Genomic DNA, 18,547 nt, shown 5'->3' on the forward strand with positions numbered 1-18,547 from the left:
TATACTGAAGGGCAAGTTCCCATCTCCGGAGTTCGGATAGGTTGGTGTTGGTGGGAAGTATCCAGATAACCCGGATGGTGTAACACTGTGCCAAGATGTGCTGGCTGTGCACCAAGGCATGTTTAGCCACAGGGTGATCCTCATTACCAACAAACACTGTCTGCCTGTGTCCATTCATGCGAATGGACAGTTTGTTGCTGGTCATTCCCACGTAGAATGCATCACAGTGTAGGCAGGTCAGTTGGTAAATCACGTGGGTACTTTCACACGTGGCTCTGCCTCTGATCGTGTACACCTTCCGGGTTACAGGACTGGAGTAGGTGGTGGTGGGAGGGTGCATGGGACAGGTTTTGCATCGGGGGCGGTTACAAGGATAGGAGCCAGAGGGTAGGGAAGGTGGTTTGGGGATTTCATAGGGATGAACTAACAGGTTACGAAGGTTAGGTGGACGGCGGAAAGACACTCTTGGCGGAGTGGGGAGGATTTCATGAAGGATGGATCTCATTTCAGGGCAGGATTTGAGGAAGTCGTATCCCTGCTGGAGAGCCACATTCAGAGTCTGGTCCAGTCCCGGACAGTATCCTGTCACAAGTGGGGCACTTTTGTGGTTCTTCTGTGGGGGATTCTGGGTTTGAGGGGACGAGGAAGTGGCTCTGGTTATTTGCTTCTGTACCAGGTCGGGAGGGTAGTTGCGGGATGCGAAAGCTGTTTTCAGGTTGTTGGTGTAATGATTCAGGGATTCCGGACTGGAGCAGATTCGTTTGCCACGAAGACCTAGGCTGTAGGGAAGGGACCGTTTGATGTGGAATGGGTGGCAGCTGTCATAATGGAGGTACTGTTGCTTGTTGGTGGGTTTGATGTGGACGGACGTGTGAAGTTGGCCATTGGACAGGTGGAGGTCAACGTCAAGGAAAGTGGCATGGGATTTGGAGTAGGACCAGGTGAAACTGATGGAACTAAAGGAGTTGAGGTTGGAGAGGAAGTTCTGGAGTTCTTCTTCACTGTGAGTCCAGATCATGAAGATGTCATCAATAAATCTGTACCAAACTTTGGGTTGGCAGACTTGGGTAACCAAGAAGGCTTCCTCTAAGCGACCCATGAATAGGTTGGCGTACGAGGGGGCCATCCTGGTGCCCATGGCTGTTCCCTTTAATTGTTGGTATGTCTGGCCCTCAAAAGTGAAGAAGTTGTGGGTCAGGATGAAGTTGGCTAAGGTGATGAGGAAAGAGGTTTTAGGTAGGGTGGCAGGTGATCGGCGTGAAAGAAAATGCTCCATCGCAGCGAGGCCCTGGACGTGCGGAATATTTGTGTATAAGGACGTGGCATCAATGGTTACAAGGATGGTTTCCGGGGGTAACAGATTGGGTAAGGATTCCAGGCGTTCAAGGAAGTGGTTGGTGTCCTTGATGAAGGATGGGAGACTGCATGTAATGGGTTGAAGGTGTTGATCTACGTAGGCAGAGATGCGTTCTGTGGGGGCTTGGTAACCAGCTACAATGGGGCGGCCGGGATGATTGGGTTTGTGGATTTTAGGAAGAAGGTAGAAGGTAGGGGTGCGGGGTGTCGGTGGGGTCAGGAGGTTGATGGAGTCAGGTGAAAGGTTTTGCAGGAGGCCTAAGGTTCTGAGGATTCCTTGAAGCTCCGCCTGGACATCGGGAATGGGGTTACCTTGGCAAACTTTGTATGTGGTGTTGTCTGAAAGCTGACATATACATATACATATACACATACATATCATCCTTGATGGAGAAAACCTCTCTGGAATGTCATTTGTAAGGCAAATCTTGTACTGGATTTTATCGGTGATGTCCAATCTGTTAGTTAACATCTGTGGTAACCGATCAAAAACTTCCAGTACCAGCATCACCTCTACTGGATGAAGGTGACTGAGCTGAAATGGCAAACATTGCGGTAACACACTATGAATTCCTGTGGCAACCTGACAGGAGCTCAATGTGAATGTTTCAGCTGGGTTAAATTTAAAATAAACAACCCTGCCTTGACAAACTAGCACAAACCCACTACCACTTACAAAAACACACTGCAAAATTAAGTTCACTGAAAGATTTTTAGTTACTATCCACTTCACCGGCCAAGAAAATTTTCCAATACTCAGTTTTGCCAACCAGAGGCAACATGTGCCCAGTGAGAGCTCAACATTGTGAGGACGGATGCAAACAAGGCAATTGACAGGTATGGCGGAACTTCAAATGCCACAGATAATCTAAATGAGAAACTGACATACCAGAGTTGAGGAGGGTGCACGTTCGTTCCTGGTTAAGTTGTACCCAAAAATAAGGCAGGGGTTCCCGTACCTCGGACTTGGCACAGATCCAGCCCTTAGGCAGTAGAACACTACCGTGCCTCTTCCATTCTGTGTGATGTCGGCTGTTTGATTCTCCTTCCATGTAACCAGACATCGCCATACAAAATGCCCCTCTTTGTTACACTGGAAACACATCCTACACTTTTTCCTTATGGGTGGTCCCCTTTTAAATTGCTTGGAATCTCAATCCCCATCCTGATAATGACACTTAAACCCCCATCACTGCTGGCCTGCGAAACTCAGACTTCAATAGCGGACACCAAAGCCTCTAATTCAGTAAAATATGTGCATTTATTAGCGAAGGTAATCCATGAATAGTCCTGTGGCCGCATTTTCTGCAATATATTATTGAGTATTTGTATCTCTGTGACTTGTAATTCCAGGTATGGAATGGTCATATGCATTCATCTATGAACCTAGGAAAAGGTTCATGAGGAAACTGTAATAGCCAAAAATGTTTATGCCTGAGTAGCCTCTTAATATGAGGTGAGAATTTCAGGCCAATAATTGATTTTTACAACTCCCTTGATGTTGCACTTTCATGTAAAATTCGATTGAAAACATGGCTTAACACAGGGGGTACAGCGTCTGAACAACAACATTGTCAGTGATGGCCAAAGTGTCAGCATGGAACATAAATTTGACTATGATCCATATGATGGATTTTACCTGTCTTTAAATTCTACATTGAAAGTTCCATTATAGCTTGCAGCAGTAACAATATTTGGTATGGTAATTTCCCAAATGAATTCTCCTGATGTCCTTAAAGGTGTCCGTAGCATTCCTACTACTTCCAGCAGTTATATGTCGGTGGGAGAATCTTGTTCACCACCTATTGCTCCTAATTTGTCTAAATAAAGGCAGCTGTCCCTGTAACTGCAGAGCTAATGTAATCTGCTCAGAATAGAGATTACATTGTGCAGTACCACACAAGTGATTATCCCAATGGATCAATTGTGCCTGAATTATATGTATTTGCGTATGATGGGGCTGACTACTTTCTAAACACACTACATTCTGACACAAGATTGTCATGGCCGGAGCTCAGGCAGCTAGTGCAACATATACCTCCATGGTGCAGTTGGTACTAATCACCAAGGGGTCGTCCACAAGTTGGGCACACCGCCCTTACATGGAAGCTGACAAACTTTTAATTCGTAGATAAATTGTTGATTTTTCAATGAGGACAAACTGGGACAGTTGTGGGACCCCATGTTCCGCAGTGGATACCTGCAAACACACACCTCGTAGTGAATGACAGTATGACACCTTCCCCCTTTACTTCCAGGAAAATAACCATACTCTGTTACCAACCAAACATCCAGCAGGAAAAGGGGAAATTAAGTGGAAGGACTGGATGGGTTGGGGTTCGCATGAGTCTCCATTGTTTATTAAAATGTTTTTATTTAAGAAAAATAACTGAAGTCAGATATATTAGCAGGATCACAAGCAACACTCCGAACTTTCAAATTTAAGACATTGCACACCTTAGTATAGTGACAATTTAAATAAGGCAATAGTTAACGACTAAAGCTGTGTCTGACACCAGTTCTTAGATTTTAGATTCAAAATTTCCATCTTCAGAAACTGCAAATCAGAAAATGCTTCAACAAATGAACAAATAATTATCTGGAAACAGATGGCTCTTTAATACAACACAGAAGCATAACTCATCTCAAAGGTTAAAACTGAATAGCTATACTGGAAGACAGAGCAATTTATAGCTGCCTCGGGACCTTTAGAAAAAGGAAATTCTTAAAATACACCTCAAAGTGCATCTAGATAATTTAATAAAGTAAACAGGTGCACTGATTTCTAGAGCTACCTTCAGGCAGACAGACAGAGCAAGTCTCTTCAAATCTTGCACCAGTGAGCAGTTAAGTAATTAACAAGAGAATGAGCATGCACAGATCGATATAACTGGCTTCAGACACAGTGACAATTCTAAGGCATACTGTAGAAAATCCCTAAGTGATTCAGTATGTGAATGTGCATGCATAGCAGCTCAAGAACACCCTTTAAAAAGGAAAACCAGTAATTAGTAGTCAGAACCTACTTGTAGCAGTAAATAAATAACAGGTGAGAAAAGCTCACTCCATGACAACTTTAAAATAACAAACACTTCAACAATTAAATCTGGTAAGCAGTAACTCACCCTGAGACTAAATTTCTTTCACTCTCCACCTCACAAATGGCCAGTGAATGAACACGAAAAACATTCAGATCTCAGTAACACTTGATGGTTTTACACACTTTTGCTTTTTCCAGTCTCTGAGCGTCAAATGTGCTTGTTACTTACCAACAGGCTATGTTTTCACAAGTCTGGATGACATCTGAATGTGACGTGTGATTCACATAGAGATGATCAGCATGTGACCATTCTAACAGTGCTCGACAGTATGTACAACAAAGGCACTCGACCCAACAAGCCCCCAAAAATCAAAATGTGAAGGCAGCCTATCGGTAGCCGGCAGTGGTGAATTCCCTGAGGCTGATATACAGAGGCAATGTTAACAGCCACAGCATGATAAGCATGCCCTGAGTCCAAGTCCAAAACAATCAAAGTGTGCCACAACAGTAGAAAATTGGAGCAGACTAAGGAGCATCTAAATTCCACTGTCATTCTCACTTAATACAACTGCACGGCCACGATAGTTGGGTAGATCAATGGACTCGTCAGATGATTCTCATCAAAAACTCGGTCTAAGGCTAAACATGGTCACACTTAAAACAGTATTCAGGATTACCAAATCATCGAATCCACTGCTGAACATGGGGAATTGAATACCAATAACAAGCTTGTCTAGTTGCTAGACACTACCCTAACCCCTTCCAAGGCAATGCCACAAGGTATTAAGTCATGCAACACAACTGAAATCGGGCAGTTTTTCAGATGAGAAAGCTTGTTGCATAATGTGACTTCCACAGAGAAGCACAAATAGCAAATACAGATAGCCAAGACCACACCAATGTACTGTCTTTCATTAACACCTGTGCCTGTAATTAATAACTTGGCAGAACTTTTGAAGGGCTACTAGTCACTCCATTCTGTCAATTGTGGCTGAATGGCAAATACTGTCGATGTACCCTGCGTGGCTCTTATCGTGCCCCATGGTGCCCCGAGCTCCAAGCCAAAGAAGTGACATCACCAGGTGCAGGATGGGAATTCAAGGAGGTAGCCCACCATGCCTCAGATAGTAATAATAATAAAATCATAATGATCATTATTTGTACTAGTATATCAGTATTATTGTAGGCAGTTAATTAATACAAAGGTCAGTTAATAACATGTTGCTGTATTCTTTCCATCTTCTGCCCAGCATCTCTCTTCAAGGCATCTTCTTTGCGTACACCATTTTGCTTCATTATTTTGTCGATATACTCTTTCTGAAAGTTAAGTGGACTACTTTGTTTCTATCAGTAAAATGATTTCCAATAAAAAATTATTCTTTGGCTGCTAATTATCTAACATCCTCAACAGATTCCAATATCAGTTTAATGATTTTCGTCCTATGCTATCACTGTTTCATTTGTTCTCATTCCAGCACTTCCTTTGACATTATGGGTTTTTCAGTGTTGATATGCTGGTGCTGTTCCATAAATAATCTTTCCAGAACTTTGTCTTCTTTTGAGATCAGCAAGTAAAACCCATAGTTCAGATCCACAGAATAGGACTGGTGTAGCCTTTAGCCTGCTCTCTCTTTTTGTTCTGTTTGAAACGTGCTTGTCCCACCAAAAGGAATTCATGAAGTTAGAATAGATTAAGTAGTGTGCCAACGTAGGGTGTGTGCGTTTAATAATTTTATCATAAATAAGCAATCAGTGCAACAAGGTTTTGATGTAACTGTTCTAGACATTTTATTATTCTAATCATAAAAGTAGTATGAGTGATGTGGCACTTGACAGTCCAGTTTCTTCTCCCCCACACAGTTGATGTAAACTGTATTGTAATTTGATATGAACAACATCGATTTTATGAACAACATTGAAGTCATTGTTTCAGGTAGTAGCTGTGCTATTTTACTTCATTACACTACCATTATATTCATATGTAGATAATGAAGCTAGAAAATATGATTGAAAACAATAGCATAGGGAGAAGGCTGAAATGAAAGATCATAATGAATTTTCAAAGGCGTTGTCATAAATCAGTCTTACAATTTTTTGCTGCCTCCCAGTGAACTATACCATAGTGAACTCATCACTGAGAATTTTGAACTCAAAAGAGAACACTTAACAATAACTACTATTTAGTTATAAAGTAGTGTGATGGTTGGGGTTTATCTGTGTGATATATTTTATATAATATGGGAGGACTGTGACTGCTTAAAAGTACTTATTACAGTTTGTTATTTTTGCCACAGGCGCAAGATTATCCATGCAGCATGAATGTAAAAGAAGAGTTGGAGGAGGGTGTGAATAAAGAGGTAATTTTAGAATTTATATGACTACATGGAAGTAATCTTGTTGAGCTGTGGTGAAAATAATGAGATGGTAATCAATTGTGTGTGTGTTCACTTTAGCAGTCCTGTTTTTGCTTTAGGGTAAAGATAACAAGGGTGACGGTATTACAGTATGCTCCAGGTTGGAAACGAGGAAACCGGTAAAATAGAATATTTTGTTACACTTTACCCATATGGATTTAAACATTATCTTTGAGCAGGTGAAGTAGTTTAGCTTGTGAGTTTGTAGAATTGCTTCTTTGCATTATAAGTACAAATAAAAATTAAATGAGATAGCATTGATGAAGTTATATGAAAATTGGTACCAAGTCTGAAGACTCAAGCTATGATTTCCTGTTTTAATGAGTAGTTCCCTTAATGGTTCCGTGTATGTGAACTCCAGCATTGGATGTTTTTATTCGCCACGTGATACTGCTGTGACAGGTACAGAATCATTCAAGAAAAATCTACACAAAGTAGTGCAGAAAAAGTAGGTGATCCTAACCTACTGAGTAGAGACTAAGATGTCTGTGCATACATTGCAAGTGGTATGGACAGGCAGTCTTGTAAAGTACTTTTGAACAGTTTTCTGAAAGCTGTCGTAAGCTGCTAGTTTAATTGCCCACACAAAATTGAAATAGTTGAAATCCTGCAACTATAAAAAGGCTTGTCCTTGTGGCAAATTAAAAATTGTGTGCCGGACTGAGACTTGAACTCGGGACCTTTGCCTTTCACGGGCAAGTACTCTACCATCTGAGCTACCCAAGCACGACTCACGCCCTGTCCTCGCAGCTTTACTTCTGCAAGGTTTGCAAGAGAGCTTCTGTAAAGCTTGGAAGGTAGGAGACGAAGTACTGGCAGAAGTAAAGCTGTGAGGACGGGGCGTGAGTGGTGCTTGGGTAGTTCAGATGGTAGAGCACTTGCCCGCGAAAGGCAAAGGTCCTGAGTTTGAGTCTCGGTCCGGCACACAGTTTTAATCTGTCAGGAAGTTTTATATCAGCGCACACACTGCTGCAGAGTGAAAATCTCATTCTGGATGGTAAAAGAAGTTAATGAATCCTTTAAGAGGGCTAGGTGAATAGATTTGCTAGAAAGAGTTAAGTAGTTGTTAGCATCCCATTTAAACAATGAGAATGTCATTTACTTCCAATATGATTTACATAGAGGAAGATGGACAAACGCTAAATGGACTGTAAATCACACGCTGAATATGTATGTGGTGAGTAACTGGATTACAGACAGGAAAGACCCACTGTGGTTTAATGTCAGAATTCGGAAAACACTGAGGAAGCAGACTGTTGTACACTCAGTTCAGAAAAGTATGCACACTGGTGACAGCCAAGTGCTAATGGAAATTCTTCTGTCTGTAAAAAGATCTATGCGTGAAGCATACAACTACCATCATCATACATAAGCAACAGATTTTACAGAGAACATGAGACATTTCTGGTCAAAGACTTCTATCCAGGCAGTCATTGACCAGTCTGGTGTGGCTTTGGAGGAAAGCAGAAGGTGGTCACTAACCCCTCTCTGTAGTTATCAAGTTAGTGCAGGAGGATCATACCAACATATTGTTGTTTCACTGTCACACAGACTCCTGTATTAGGAACATAGTAATAGGATCCCTGGAGTAGAGAAGCAACTGGAAGAGTTGAAAACATAATAGTTGCCATGTCCAAACAGAATCACAAATCATTTGTCCAGAGAGTACTCTACAGCATTGGTCTCCTACTTAGCTTGCATTTATTACAAATCTCTCGCCTAGTGCAAAGAGTCAGGCAGCTGGGAAAAAGTTCAGGTGGCTTCTGTATATAAAAATGGTAAAAGAATGTACCTGCAAAATTACAGAACAATATCATAATGATTATTTGCTCCAGAGTTCCTGAACATATCCTCAGTTCAAATATAATTAATTTCTTTAAGGCAGAAAAGTTTTTATCCACAAATCAGCATTGATTTTGTGCAATACTCATCTTAGTCATCTATCAAATTACATACTGTGAACCATGGATGATTGGCAACAGGCTAGATTCCACATTCCTATATTTCCAGAAAGCATTTGAACAGTGTACCACTGCATACTGTAAATAGAGGTATGAGCATATGGAATAGGTTCCCCGATATATGAATGGTGCAAAGACCTCTCAAGTAACAGAGGCCAGTACTTTAATCTCAACAGCAACTGTTTTTTCAGAGACAAGAGTATCATCAATAGTGCCACAGAGAATGGTGCCATATCTATATATGAAATGATCTGATGAGCAGCATTCTGTGCCTGTTTGCTAATGGCATTGTGTGTGAGGAAGGATCATCACTAAGTGACTACGAGGATACAAAATGACTTTGACAAACTTTTTATGTGGTGTGATGAATGGCAGATGCAGAAATATTCAAGTAACTGCCGATGAGTAGGAAAAACAATCCCATAATGTTGTATACAACATCAGTACTCTACAGATTGACAGTCTGGTCAATAAAATGTTTAGGTATAACATTGCAGAGGCCGGCCGGAATTGCCGAGCGGTTCTAGGCGCTACAGTCTGGAACCGTGCATCCGCTACAGTTGCAGGTTCGAATCCTGCATTGGGCATGGATGTGTGTGATGTCCTTGGGTTAGTTAGGTTTAAGTAGTTCTAAGTTCTAGGGGACTGATGACCTCAGAAGTTAAGTCCCATAGTGCTCAGAGCCATTTCAACCATAACATTGCGAAGTGATATAAAGTGGAACAAACACATAAGGATGGTAGTAGGATGGGGAATAATCAACTTTTTTGTATTTGGAAAACTGTGGTTCATTTGTAAGGGACACTACGTACAGAACACCATAGAAGTGCCTAGTAGTAGTAATTGTTGTTGCTGTGGTAATAGATGCCATCCACGATGCACCGTTTGGTGGCTTGCACAGTTTTAATGCAAACGTACATGCACAGCAGCCAGAAAGAAGATAATCAAGCTGCAGATTCCATGTGAAATGCATTCTCAAGCTTCATAAGTTTGGTAAGCCCGTTTGTAAGGCTAATAAGTTGTTAACTGGCGTATGTGACAGAGCCAAGGATCAGTCATCTGCTTGTGTCATGAAGAGAATACGTGACAGAAAGGTAAACATAAATATAAACTAGAGGTAAAGCTGTCATCAGCCTGGAGGTTTTAAACACCGGAGTTCTCTACTACACACAGTCCTACTGACTACCATGTGCTGTTACCCTCTTTCTACATCTGAACTGATTTACCCAACTAGTTACAAAGTACCTGCTGTTCAATGATCAAGGACCTTTGGATTTGTAGTGTCACAATTACCCATTGAGCCACCAAGTACTAGAAAAAGGCAGAAGCATTTAGCAGTAAAGTCCAGAGCTATAATCCTTATAATTCCATATGGAATGCACTCCAAAAGTAGATGATGAACACACCAGAGGTCACATGACCATAAAGTGTAGTTAGCAGATTCAGTTACACAAAAAACGGTGCTGAACTGACACCTTTCTGCCATCTGAATTGTTCATTTGTGGAACAGTGGTTTGCACATGTATACAAACAGGCAAAGGTCATTCCAGTTTGTAAGTAGTCACAGGAAATACGTTCAAAACTACAGACATACCTGGTTGGTGCAAAAATCTTCTTGAATGTATTTGTGATGCTGTATGATGGCTCTTGAAAAAAAAAAATCAATTCATCAGCAAGAATGGAAATGGATCCCATAATTACTGGTCATGTGAAACTGTTTAGTCTGCTTCTCCACAGTGCTGCCACAATGTAGTCAGCCTGTAAAATGAGACCATAGTTCTGAAGCAGTATCTGTGGGAAAGCTAGCAAAGTTGATGTGCCTTTCAATGACTTAGTACTTCTGCTATGCAGTTAGTCATTACTTTATGCCTTAAATTACGTGAAAACAGTAAGATACATTAGAACTGAATGGTACAAATGGATAGGTGTGATGTACCTGTCATTACCACATTGTAAACTATACAAGTACTGTCTCTTATTATGGTGTCCAACAGTCATAGCTAATCCACAAAACATATGGAATGAAAATGAATGTTTGCATAACTGCCTACTTATTTGTGGCAAAAAGTATTTTAAGTATAGTTATATATGTTGGCAATATAAGACTATTATTGAGTCTGAGAAGCCTACTTTCACTACTGTTTGGGGGTTACCACCAATAGCATGCGCTTTCATTTATTGCACAAATTTGACCCATATTCATTCTTGCCCTTCGTCTCCCCTCCACTCTTCTGATGCTACCGTCCCACAGGTGTGTCATCTGTCTCTTCAGTGTACACTCCATGGCTTGCTAAATATTTCAAGGGTTTCTGCTCAATGTTTCGGCCAGCTTTGGTCGAAGAGTATTTTGAACATGACAACTTTCTTGGAGGGCATTACTACAAATACATTAAGAATTTACTGTTAACATGTTGATGGTAGTATGGTCTTTACTTCGTATGCAGTCTGACTAGTGTGCATTCATCAGAGGACCTCAAACAACTGCCTAGCCTAAAAAACACTTGCTTTGTGTAGTGCACCACTGACCCATCAAGTATTTCTACAATTCTCCACCTCATAATGCATTTCCAGCAGTCTGCAGTTTGGGCAGTCAGAGAAGCGATGAAGCCTTTGGTTGAGACCCTCCACTCACGCCAAACCAAAGGACTTGAGTCAATTCTGGGAATGCTGATACAAACTGTGCGTGCTGCATGCACTCATGTGAGACACAGGGGCTCTTTGCCATTTGTGCTACCTCTCAATATAACTGAAGGTGGTCTCAGAACCCAAACGATGGGTATGATTAGCACCAACATCAGCCACAACTTGTAGACAGCCACAGCCTGTGTGTTTCGTAGCCACATGCAGGACATTTTCCACATCTCAGATGAGGCTCCATGGCAGACATATTCAGTACACATAGGATTCATTTCCAGTCCTGGATGCCATTTCCGTAAGGAGCTCCATAATGCGTTTGATGTTGGAGGTCCTGATTAACTAGAAAACTTCTCTCCACTTGGGCCTGTCTGGACCCTGATGAATGAACAGCTGCCAGTCCACTCACAGGGTCAGTGGGTGAGGCAGCCTCCACATCACTCTCTGCCTCAAACAGCGCTAACTGTTACGACCCATCCCTCACCATTTGGTGAGAACAACTCAGCCACATTGGGTACACCACAAGGTGTCTTAACAGAGCCAGTGGGAAAAATAGGTGGCACCTTAGGCATCCTATGTGATGAGCCAGATTCTCGGCCCCCACTACTACAATAGGCAGCAGCGTGAATGCTGCTGAATACGGCAAAACGCATCTTCAGCTGTTGGTGAACTGAGGCCAGCTCCTCCATCTGCACACAGTGTGCACACATTATATCCATTCCAGTACTACTATTCAAGAATTAACAGTAAAACACACAGAGAAAGCTATATATGTAGCTGGCTATTGTTCTGATGTTTCACCAGTGGAGGCTAATGCATTATTGCACTGTGTAGCTTTTCATTCAAAATAATTAAGATCTGTGCAACAGACCACGAATACACTTTAAAGTTACTAAAATATGGGATTGCACCTCTTTACTACAAAAGCATCGAAGGAATGTAATCATAAAATGAGAGGGAGAGCGAGAGGGAGGGGGAGAGCTACATATGAAGGGCTTATTTCAATAGTGGTACAAGTCCATTACCTCCACTTTTCTGCCTATAATGCTTCTGAAATTAATGATCCAAACAAAGAGAAAGAAAGGTTCATGTCTAGCAAAAAGCCATATGCTTGAATACATTTGTGGTATCTCAACTGCAGATTTTTCAGCCTCATTTAACTTTAGGACTTTGTATCTCAAGATGAACAAAAATGGACTTTTACCACTACTGAAATAAGCCCTTCATATGTAACCTGATTCTGAAACAACCCTGATTAAATCAGGGTATTGTTAGCAGTCAAATAATATACGGGCTTCACCTTTGTTTCAAGTAACGGTAACCTAATATCATACATGCTAATTGATTTTGAGTGCTATGGGTGTTATTTCAGGCAGAATTTGGCTGCTCAATAATGCTACATTCAAGGAGTAGGGATTGTTGACTAAAGAAGGTCATGAAAGTTAGGCTGAGGTAAAGTTACATATTTTTGGTTAAACATAAATGGGAGGAATTACTATCACTGCAAAATAAATTTTTGTTCATATCTAACCTCAACATGTCAAATATGCATGTGTTGTCTGTTCTTTTGGACATGTCCAAGGGGACAGACAGCATTTTGATCCTGCAGCCACAATGACTCAGGGACAAAGGAAGTAGAGACATTAGTTGTCTGTGGGCATTAATTTACATCAATGGGGAGGATTGAAAATTTGTGCTGGACCAGGAATTGAACCCAAGTCTCATGTGGACTGGGCAGTTGCAGTGACAACTATGCCTTCTGGACGCAGTGGTCATCACATCTGCATGGTCTACTCTAGCATGCTTCCTGTCAGACCCAAATTCTGAACTTACTCACCACTGATGCAGTGCTCATGCTCATGATCCTCCTTACACATGGTGTCTCACTGGTTCCTGTAAGAGGTAGTGTGGTGTGCACCTACACTGAAAGGATCATTGGCTGACATCACCTTAATTACATATTGGGGACCATTCTTTCGAATATGTCGATGTATCATCACATCATGTTCCAACAATCTGAACAAGTTTTTTCCTTACTGCAATCATTTATCCAGCGTTGTGGACGTGAATCTGTAATATCAGCATTCCCTGTTTGTGACCATTTCTTGGTAAAAACAATTGTCACAATATGGTATAATTTTGCTTGCTGGGATCAACCCACAACAATGGGGACAAACATTCAGCCAGTGTGATATTCCTCCTCTCACTGTGCCATTATGGTCAACACTCACTCATTGTGCAGCTTCATCAATGCATCTGAAAGGGGCAACAGTGCATACTGGGAGCATTAAGTGATTGACTACCGATACCTTGTATTTTCTACTTGTTTGAATAAAATATGCTTACCTTTCAGTAGGTAATTATGCATCCCCTACTGTGCTCTGCTGGTGTCACATACTGCAGTTTTAGCCTCTGAGACAAGCAGTTGCTGGCCATTCAAAACAAACAAAAGACAACTGTGTAATAGACTGCACGAATCTATGCATTACAGTTTTGTAAATGTGAGATTACATCTCTGAAACTTACTCATTGTTGCTACATAGGGACCCTACCATTTTCCAGAGAATATGTAGTGGGGGTCACAAAACTAATGAAAGGTCTGATCTGAGTCTTAAACTCTGCTCAAAATTGGGTGATAGTAGTTCATCCACAGCTTGACTCTACAAATTAAAAGATGTTCTCTTGCCTCACTTACAAATGTTCATTGCCTCTTCAGCCAACAGCCAAAAAGTGAGCCTAGGATGTCCTCTGAGCCCAACCAACAGATTTTGTTGTTGCACACGAGCCTCAGCTCACAGCTGGCCAATAGAACTTACACCATATCTCATATGAGACAGTGGCAGATACAGAAAAACCTCAAGGAGGGCTCACTAAAGATATCTTGAGTTACTTTTACTGTAATAAAAGCTAATCAAGTCGTATGGAAAATGTAAGAAAGTTTTATTTAAACTGTTTATACACATATACATGATATAAAAAAGTTATAGTTGTGGTTCTGTACTTTAAATGATGAATTCTATGCACCTACTCTTCCTGACAAATTGGTTAATTACATTGTCAGCACGACAAGCAATCTCAGGGTGAGTGTCCAACAGAGCTAAGCCATTAAGTCGATCCTCCTTCACTGTTGACCTCAGCCATGTCTTTGTACACCGCAGTGTTGAAAAACTTCTTTCTACTGCAGAAATAGATGCAGGTAGACAAATATTTTGTACAGCGTGTGCAAAGTAGGATAGTCAGATATAGGATAGAGAGACAATGCTTGCATAACAAAAACACAATCATTAAGGGCATTTATGCTCGTTGCTTGTATTGAAGAGACTGTCCCATTAGTCTCTTTTTAATCACAAAGTGTGAGTCATCTTCAAAATACAGTAGTTCGGTTAAGCACTGATTTAGTTTGTGCGCAAGATCATTAGCATCGTATTCCAGTAATTGTGATGGGAAAAGGATGTTGAATTTAAAATAATAAATATTTTCTTCAGCAAAATGCTCTCTCATGCCAGTTGTAACATGGTCCAGTGTTGGAATAAAAAGTTACTTTCTAATATGTCGTAGCATCATCATTATGATGAATGTCGAATCTAATTTTGCTTTTGCCATTGCTCAATGCCCAAGATATGGTCTTGTAAGATTTTGCTGACTGCTGACTGGATATGTTATGCGCATGTCACTTGGCGTAAATAGATTGATAAGAAACTCCCCTTTTCTCCCCCTTCTCTACCCCCACCCTCTATCCCCACCCTCTATCTCCCCCACCCTGTCTCCCTGCCCCCGCGCCCTGTCTCCCTGCCCCCGCGCCCTGTCTCCCTGCCCCCGCGCCCCGACCCACCACCACCACCCTGTCTCAGCCCCTTCTCTCTCCCTGTATGACAGTGCCGTGTAGGAACAAGAGACAGATGCCCTGATACGTCAGTTTCTTGGTTTTTCAGTTTCTTGAAGACCCATTAAAGGCTGGCGACCCTAGTTTTTGCGTAAAGCAAGATCCCGAACTGAAACACCGTGCTGCTGGATCTGAGCATAATGTAAGTTTTCACACAAGCACTGTATTGTGCAGGAAGTGTAGTAAGAAACTCTAGTTAGATGTGTTATTTGTAGGGTATTACCAATAGTATTTTAACAGCACTTGTAACAAGCATATCTTTATGAACCATTACTCTTACATTAATTTTTTATTGTGATTCTATGTAATGAATGCCTTAAGTACATATTTGGTGTCAACGGAGCAAGGAAGACTTTCTCTTGGAAGTAATTGTTAGACTTGTTACATCTCTGTTTCACAGTGCTGTGACATATTCGGAACTACGACATGTGATGGATGTATATTCTAGAGTTCCCAGTCACTATTCACTGTAGTATTTACATCATTACTGAAAACGTGCTGTGGAATTCCTTATGATTTTAATCCAGTACACATGACATAAATTTGCATTGTTCCCTAAAGAGCAGGCACTGAAAATACATGGTGATATGGCAAGAAGCTATGTAAATAACATTAAATTTGGGTAATTTTGATGATAATGTATGGAATGCCACATTCATTTGATTAATGACCAAAAATTCCTCTTGTTTATGGGTTTACTGTTGGAAGATTATTTGCATCTTTATATTATCTGAGTTTAATTTTGAAATGTTGCCACACACATATATCAAATTTGTATATGGGAGTACAACCATCCGATAGAGTAGGCTATAGTGCCTCTGAAATCAGAGTGGATTATGTGACAGGAATAGAAAGTGAAAGCATGCCAAATAAGTACTGCACAATGGCTGATAGCAAAATCAGGGGCAATAGAACTGATTTGGATGCATTCTGGCACACTCTCCTCTCAATTGATAAGAATCTCTGCAAAGGTGGATGAGACTAATGAGAAAAGAATATTGAGAGCTGTCATATACACACAGAAGATAGCAAGCAGTTATAATTCACAGATTGTGTTCTTCTTTCAGTCTGTTGAAGATCCATTGGGAATATCTTTGTCCACTGATTTTATCAAGGAGGATCCTGAATTAAATATAACTGAGAATACTGTAAGTATTTACATCTCTGATGTATTGCAAGTATTCAAGTAGTAAGTCTTTTGTTAAGTGTGTAGAGTAAAAGATGCATTGCAGTGGAATTGTCACTGATTGTCAGTTTTCTGGAATTTGTTGCTCTTTGTAATTGTAGAGTATTCTTGTACTTCTGCACTTGACTTTCATATCACCTCTTACATTCTGACTGTTTTAAATAGAAGTGGAAGGGGACTAGTGGCTGGTATAATGCTGTTCTCAGTAGCCCTTGTTGTTATCAACTACATTGTATAATGGTTGTCTGTGATGGTCGCGAAATTCACATTTAGATGAAGTGTAAGTTCTAATAGTGTAGATGATTTGAGAAATATTCCTACTTTCAACAACTTCTGATACATAGAATTCAAAAGAACACTGGCTGTTCTTATCTTTTGTGTGAATCATAGTTATTCTTGAGTTTGCCCTAAATATTTTTTTGGGATTTGAAAAACAGAGATGAAATTTGTGGGTTCTAGATCAGCCCCAATATGTTGGCCACAACCTGTACATATTGTGACAGCTTCTGTGGTACCTGTTGTATTACTTATAAAATTTTCATTAATAGAAAAACTCTTATAGCTTTTAGTGAATGATTGTATATAGCTGAAGCCATGTATGGCCTCACCATTCGAGTCCTGGCAGATCTGAAGAAGAAAGATTATTTTTTTAAATATGCTTTATGACCTTGCTAAGGGAAGGAGAAGCTCGCATTGATAAACATGTCACAAGAATGAAATTAGACAAATATTGGGGAATATTCAACATGCATTTGCGAAGGTTAGGTACTGGCTCACTCTTGATCTGATTGTTCATAAACAAACTTTCTGAAGTTATAAAGGATTTTTTTCAGGCACTGAAATGTTAGCTTCTTCAGACACTGGAATGTGTGGTGATCCTACAAGCATACAGGTCTAGGATCCAAACTATCATGCTAGGGACAGCTCAGAGAATATATAAAGGAGTATAGCTGATTCACAGCTAACAGGCCAAGACTTAAATGTCACAGGGACTCATGTTATGCCATTTTAAACAAATGAAAGGGATGCATTGGCATCACAAGTAGACAGGACAGTAAATGAAACAGTAGTAGTGTTGTTCCACAAGAAGGGTTTTACAGAAATGAGAATGCTGCACATAGTAGTCAGGGATGTGCATATGAGGAGTTTGGCTAAAACAGTGATCTGTAGGGTGTCCTAGGGCATAGCTGTAGTTGTCAAAGTGGCTGGATTGTAGTTGGTGACCACTTACCATGAAAATACAAAAGGCCATACTGGCCTTCATATGCAGCCCAAGATATCACAGGTCAAACAAGATGTCTCCATGGCACCAGGGCCAGAGGTTCAGGGATAGTGTCCACTGCATGGAGTGCTGCTCCCATAGCAAGTGTGTAGAACAGTGTGTTTCTGGTTGTGTGGTCTGGAAAACCATGTCATGTGGTAGGCACTGAAATCACTGATGTTGTACCCCACTTGTTACTTTGAAAATACGTAACTTAGATTAATCTACGAATAGAATGTGTGACCATAACAGTGATGCTGAGTAGTACATGCAATTGTGCAGCAAATGTGTTAGCTCTGTCAGCTAGAGTGGACATGCAACCTTTGTGGTCTTAGGAGCATAAAATGCAAGAGCTTAATAATGATGCAGAAAAATAGGGCTGACCATTTTGATACTGGCACATGGCCAGCAAGATTCTGTAGTAATTGTGGAATTGGGAGTTTTATTAGGTAATTGCATGAGAAGCTAGGGCAAGCTAGCAAGATAGCAAATTAATACTTTGTTGGAGAAGCAGTTCAGTGCCAGGCTGCTACATCTGTTACTGGTAGATTCAAACAACGCACAAGTGTAACAGAGATCCTTCAGGAACTGATGTTCTTTCTAGAAACACTACTGAGAAAATTTAGAGAACTGCCATTTGAAGCTGACTGGTGAACGATTTTGTTGTATCCAACATACACAGCACATAAGGACTATGAAGGTGAAATTTGAGAAGTCAGGGCTGATTGACAGGCACATATACAGTCTTTTTCACTCATATTTGTGAGTGGAATGGGAACGGAAATCACCAGCAGGGTTATGGGGTACCCTTT

General features: G+C 40.8%; 1 protein-coding gene across 1 annotated transcript in view; it reads left to right on the plus strand.

Moving 5' to 3' along the window:
* LOC124719838 (zinc finger protein 708-like) overlaps positions 1-18,547 on the plus strand; it is a 109,695-nt gene that overhangs the window by 11,921 nt on the left and 79,227 nt on the right. Inside the window, exons 3-5 of the mRNA XM_047245025.1 lie at positions 6,691-6,753; positions 15,338-15,430; positions 16,356-16,436. Of these exons, the coding sequence (XP_047100981.1) occupies positions 6,691-6,753; positions 15,338-15,430; positions 16,356-16,436 (237 nt within the window). The remainder of the gene's footprint in view (positions 1-6,690; positions 6,754-15,337; positions 15,431-16,355; positions 16,437-18,547) is intronic.

The sequence above is a fragment of the Schistocerca piceifrons genome, chromosome 11 (assembly GCF_021461385.2).
Source record: "Schistocerca piceifrons isolate TAMUIC-IGC-003096 chromosome 11, iqSchPice1.1, whole genome shotgun sequence".
Lineage (NCBI taxonomy): Eukaryota > Metazoa > Arthropoda > Insecta > Orthoptera > Acrididae > Schistocerca > Schistocerca piceifrons.